Here is a 6076-nt window from a genome sequence, read left to right as displayed (position 1 = left end):
CAGGCTGAGGCGGCAGGATCGCCAGAGCCCAGCAGGTCGAGGCTGCGGTGGCCGGGAGCGGACGCTGCACTCCAGTCTGGGCGACCGAGTGAGACTCCAACTAAAAAAAAAAAAAAATTAGCCAGGTGTGGTAGCACACATCTGTAGTTCCAGCTGCTTGTAAAGCTGAGGTGGAAGGATCACCTGAGCCCAGCAGGTCGAGACTGCGGTGGCCTTGAGTGTGCCGCTGCACTCCAGCCTGGGCAACAGGGTGAGACGCCAACTCAAAAAAAAAAGAGAGAGAAAAAAGGAAAGTTGAAGGGAATAGATTCATTAAATTGTCAAATCCAATATGACTGTTATCCTTATATCCTTTTCCACCTTTTTGAAGTTACAAGTCACAAAATAAGCTAACCTTACACGCAACAACATACAGCCCTCACAAATACATAAAATTAGCGTTATCCTCCCTCAAAATGCCAAAGATGCCGATCCCTACCTGAACTTCTCCAGCATCCCCAGGGCCAGCTCCCAAACGAGAAGCAGCATTTCTTTTCAGCAGCTTTAGGGAGAAAAAAAACACTTATGAAGAACCTTAGTCAAACTGATTTTTTTTTCCTTTTAGAATCTGTTTGTCTACTTTGCCTTGAGAAAAAATAGCTTATTAATTACTACTAAACATTGTTTGAGAATAAAAAGAAAAAAAAAATCTGTACTTCCCTTCAAAAACTACGGCATTTTTTGTTCAATATTTATGTATGATTCTTTACTCAAAATATACATGAAATTCTATCTAGTTAAACTCTAGTCATTAAGGCTTGTAAAGTGAGTGTCCATTTAAGAACCCTACCTTTTTAAGCAGATCTCTGGCTTCTTGTGTGAGGTAGGGAGGCAAATTGAGCTTACATTTGAGGATTTTGTCAATTGTTTTCTTTCTATTCTCCCCAGTGAATGGGGGCTAGAGTAGAAGAGATGGAAAAAAATTAGCATATAGGAAACAAATTTTATCCATTTCCTGATTAGTGATGCATGGAGTCTGAAAATGTATGCTGTGAAATGGGCTAACTACTAAAGACCTATAGTGTTTTGTTGTTGTTTCCCCCAGAGACAGGGTCTCACTGTATTGCCCAGAGTAGATTCTAATCCTGAGCTCAAGTGATTCTCCTAACTCAGCTTCCTGAGCCTCCTGGCAGATCTGTAGTTTTTAAGCAAGAAGACAGAGGAAGCAGCAATGTCCTGGAAGTAAGCCCGTATTTCCACCATTAACCTGCTGTGTGATAGTGAGATATGTGGGTTTTATGCTTTAATTTGTCCATTTAAAAAAATAAGGGCATTATCTATTCAACATTTATTTCACAGGCCTGCCATGACATAGATCATTTAAATGACAATGTTTTTAAAAGTATAGGAACCCATATAATCATAAGGTATTATTAGGGTTAAACTGCTAATAACAAATCTTTGAGCTTTGAAAGTAACTCTATTAGTAACATTTCAAATAGCACAGGAGAGGGTTTTTGCCATGATGATTTCACTACTCAGCACAAACTTTAATACATGCAGCTTTTAACTGTGCACCTACTGCTCCAGTCAGCATGTCATACATTAATGCTCCCAAACTCCACCAATCCACAGCACGATTGTGGCCACTTCTCATCAAGATTTCAGGGGCCCTATAATGAGAAAAATAACATGCCTGATTATTCACCCATTTGCATATCATCTAAATTACAATTTTAAAAACAATATATGGAGCCAATGATGCTACAGAAAACAGACACTAGTCCTTAAACCAAGTAAAAGTTAGTTATTATCCCCAAACCAATTATATTTCTTTTAACATGCAGCTCACATGTATTCTATTGTTCCACAAAATGTGTGTGTGACTGTTCCATCATGAATAGATTCTTTGCATAGTCCAAAGTCTGTTAGTTTCACATGACCTACAATGAAAGATTACAGCATGATTATTCTGAGAATTCTAAGTATGTGCACTGCTTCATCATATCACACAAGATAATAATCTGTCCTTCCATTTAAATTTTCCTGCCTGAAACTTTTCTTGCAGATGTCAAAAACAAAGTGCCATTCATAAAATGGGATGCTAACTATTTAAGGTTAGGCAGAGTCACCTTTTGTCAATGATATAATCTATCCACTAAAGAGAAAATAGAGAAAAAAACAAAACAGCTTGTCTAAGGTCCCAGTTTCAGACACAGAATACTCTACCATCCTGAAAAGAAAATCCTGGAAAAACTCTCTATGAAATCGAGTTTAAGCACACAGTTTTGGTTTTTTTTTTTGAGTTGGAGTCTTACTCTGTTGCCCAGGCTGGAGAGCAGTAGCACACTCATGGTACTGCAGTCTCGACCTGCTAGGCTCAGGTGATCCTTCCACCTCAGCCTTCCAAGTAGCTGGAACTACAGGTGCACGTCACCACACCCAGCTTATTTATTTATTTATTTATCATAGAGATGAGGATTTGCCCACACTGGCCTCAAACCCGTGGGCTCAGGCAATCCTCTTGCCTTTGCCTCCCAAAGTGCTGGGATTATAGGTATGAGCCACCACACCCAGCTGAGAATTCTCAAAATAGTCTCAGAAAGTCACTATAGCAATTTAGCTTATTCTGTCAAACATTAACAGTTAGGGGAAAGAAATAAAATTGCTCTACAGCATAGGGCAATCATCTCTGATCCAGAAAGTAAAAAACTCACCATCTTGTACAGAGATCATTTTAGTTCAAGTTTAACTTTACTGGACTGTCATTAGATGATCAATGGTCCAGTAATCCCAAGGACCTTAGTATTTCAGGTTCATTTCAGAGAAAAGAAAAGGCAACAGTCTGCTGATTCAAATGTAATTATAAACTATACTCTGATACAGAAGAGTAAACATGGCCTTTATTTTCAGAGTGCCACCTGATACACTCAAACTTATGGATCATAGAAATAGTCTATCACTCCCCTATTTCTATCCTGTGCATGAGTCTTCAGAATCACAATCCAAGTTCCAGGTTTTGGGCATGGGGGGTGGGAAGGTGATGGGAGAAAGAGACACTGATTCTCATTATATACTTGACTAAGTATATCGATTCTCTCTCAAAAAAAGAAAGGAAAAAAAAGCACAATTTGGAACATTTATAATAGCCTCAGTTGTCCATACACCATTTTCTGTCCAAGAGTTTGAAACAGTTAACTACCTCATGGATCATTCTGTAGACATCTAAGGATCAGCAACTGCTACCAGTCCCCTTGATATCCTGGGTCAGCTGGTTACTCCTTTGGGGTGTGAGTGAACTGCAAACCCTACCCAGCCCAGATTACTCTAGCATAAATTGAGCTGTCTATAGCAGCATGAAGTTGTAGGCAAGGCTAACTTTGCTGCACCTACAGCTGTACAGAATACCAATCTCTCTGGTGTGTGTTTGTTGTTGCAAACGCCAAGAATAAGTGCATGCCTAATAAACATTTTACTTCCAAGGTTACATCAAATACATTGGTTCAACTCCAATTCTTTCTTTTTACCAGTATTAGTAAAACTTATTGCAAAAGGTATTGCTTCTAATATTTACGCATTTTCATCATTTATACAGTTCAATTTATACAGTTACGATTCAGTTTTCAATTTAAGGAACAAACCAAAATTAAGGTTTAGACTGGCTTATAACATACAAAGATTTTTTTTTTTAAATGAGAAGCTAAAAAAGAGTAAGGATTAAACAAAAAAAGGCAATTGAGTGAGAATTATCCTTAACTCCCTTTTAATTTCATCAACCATAAGTACCTAAATACTTAAACATCAGCAAGTATTATGATGCCATAAATTGTGAGGGAGGAAATATGTAAAATAGAAATGAATATGGGGCATTGAAAATGGCCATGACCTGCATGGGAGGATTTTAAGATGATTATTTACTATAGAATTGTTTACGTATGTCTCCACCTTGGTGATTAAGCATGATATTCTCCGGCTTCAGGTCTCTGTAGATGATCCCCTTTTGATGTAAATGCCCCAAAGCCATGGAGATTTCTGCCAAGTAAAAGCTGGAAACAAAAGTGATTTAATAAAATTAAAAGGAGTAATTTACCCAAAGCAGTTTATGTATGGAGCAAAATTCCTTGAAAGAAACAGACATGCACCAAAGACCAAATTAGTGGGGTGGGGGGATGTATGGGAAAAAGAGATGGCATAGTATGCTGCCAAAAGGCATGGGGGCATTTATGTTTCACTCGTTCTAGTGAAACTATAAATTGTTTTATTTCACCATTAGATGTATTGCTAAAACTGCAAAGATCCAGAATACCTGTGACAGAACAACTGCCACTGGTCTTGTTTTGCTCTGTCTGTGTAGGAATTAGGCCAACAGTCATTCGGATCAAAGCAAATGTTTCCCACCCACCCTTAACTTTAAAATCCCATAGGAAATAGGAACTTCCTTATTCTCAAAGATCAAGTCCTGATTTCAAAAGACACCTTATAACCTGACCCTTAGAAGCCCACTCATCCCTTACTTAACACAGCTACATATTTATAGACAGCTTATACCCACAGTACCTGCCCTCCCTCTTGCCAGCCAGCCCACAACTATAAACTGTGTGACACTCAAATTTATCTACCTCAAAAGAATAAAGGGCTGAATCAACCCTGTCTGGATTCGCAAAGCACAAGGCACTGCAATACTGGCTGCATAACAATGCTGTAATCCTGCAGATTACTCCAGGATGGAGAGGTTGTGTCCTAGAGGACTAAGGCAGTTTCACAGCCAGCAGGACCACAAACACAGCCTCCACACGGCTCAGTGAGCCTCCTCCAAAAAAGGGCACTTCATCCCTAAGGCTCTTAAATGCAGCGTCTGTATTAGAAAAGGGTCTGAAATTAAACAATGGTAATTAAGGTAGAGAAACATTTAAGAGTTGTTTCTATTCAATTCACGTGTAAAATAAACTGATTTATTGTGACCAAATACTGTTAACTTCATAAAAGGATGTGTGTATTTTTAATTTGAAACAGATGACAGATTTGGAAATAGAAGGACAGATTCCATCCTGGCTATATAATCAATCCACAGACAATATGTGAGGCTTATCACCTCCCTAAAACTGCACCTTGGCAACTGGAAAGTCTAAAAAAAAGAGATAATTTCTGATACTTTCCAATGTTCCACACATAAAAGTTTCACTAGAAAACCACACTCACCCACAGCCAAGGCAGGCAGCTTACCAATTCAAGGAAAGAAAGCCGCAATGAGAATGGTTCTGTTAGGAACAACTGGTGTGAAGAGCGTTCCACTCAAGGCCTAAGGGCAAAGGAATGATGTGACCTCCAATAGCTGCCCAGTCCCAAAGCTGCTTCTCCCCCTTGAAGTTCTGAGTGACTGACTGACTCCAGATCAGTTTATTGAATCATTTGGCTGCCCAAAGTGGGAATGGGGCTTTGCTTTTAATTATATGAATCATTACCTTGAATCTATGCAACCACAAAAATTTCACTTACCAGGCTGTGTCTTCCATAAATATCCCCTCTCTCTCCAACTGCATAAATAGTTCTCCTCCTGTAAGAAAAGGAAAAGACATTAGAAATAAAATAATCATTATTTCCAACCCACTTCTAATGAGGGAGTTTGTCCTCTCCTTCTAATCATAATTAAAAGACAGCAGTCCCTTAAAAATAAAAAACAGATTCTAAAAAGTATAGGTTTTAAAACGAAGTCCTCAGAATTCTATTTTAAGCAGCTCTCTTATTCTTCTGTTAAACATACACATTAAAACTAGAACGGGCTTGGAATTCTAGGTTTTACATCTATAAACTTCAAAATATTTGCAGATTCCAAACCTGAGGTTAAAAATAAAATCTTGATTAAAGCCTAACGTTTTACGTATAAGTAGAAAAATGCTAGTATACAATTAAACCACCCTCAATAACTTTAGTGAGTGCTCGTATTTCATGTTCTTATTTATTTATTTATTTTTTTTTTGAGTTGGAGTCACCCAGGCTGGAGGGCAGTGGCACATTCCCGGCCACCACAGCCTCCACTTGCTGGGCTCAGGTGATCCTTCTACCTCAGTCTTCTAAGTAGCTGGAACTACAGGCACGT

At 38.7% G+C, this 6076-nt stretch overlaps 1 protein-coding gene across 5 annotated transcripts in view; it reads right to left on the bottom strand.

Moving 5' to 3' along the window:
- RPS6KB1 (ribosomal protein S6 kinase B1) overlaps nucleotides 1–6076 on the bottom strand; it is a 65946-nt gene that overhangs the window by 28245 nt on the left and 31625 nt on the right. For all 5 annotated transcript variants that reach the window (XM_008070845.2, XM_021718944.1, XM_008070843.2 and 2 more), the window contains 6 exons: nucleotides 5476–5533; nucleotides 3925–4025; nucleotides 1832–1922; nucleotides 1562–1652; nucleotides 830–937; nucleotides 479–541 (listed from right to left, as the gene is read on the bottom strand). In XM_008070845.2, coding sequence (XP_008069036.1) covers nucleotides 479–541; nucleotides 830–937; nucleotides 1562–1652; nucleotides 1832–1922; nucleotides 3925–4025; nucleotides 5476–5533 — 512 coding nt within the window. The remainder of the gene's footprint in view (nucleotides 1–478; nucleotides 542–829; nucleotides 938–1561; nucleotides 1653–1831; nucleotides 1923–3924; nucleotides 4026–5475; nucleotides 5534–6076) is intronic.

Source organism: Carlito syrichta, unplaced genomic scaffold (genome assembly GCF_000164805.1).
Source record: "Carlito syrichta isolate Samal-C Ts95f unplaced genomic scaffold, Tarsius_syrichta-2.0.1 Scaffold314028, whole genome shotgun sequence".
In the NCBI taxonomy this organism is placed as follows: Eukaryota; Metazoa; Chordata; class Mammalia; order Primates; family Tarsiidae; genus Carlito; species Carlito syrichta.
This window is presented reverse-complemented; position numbering and strand designations above follow the sequence as displayed.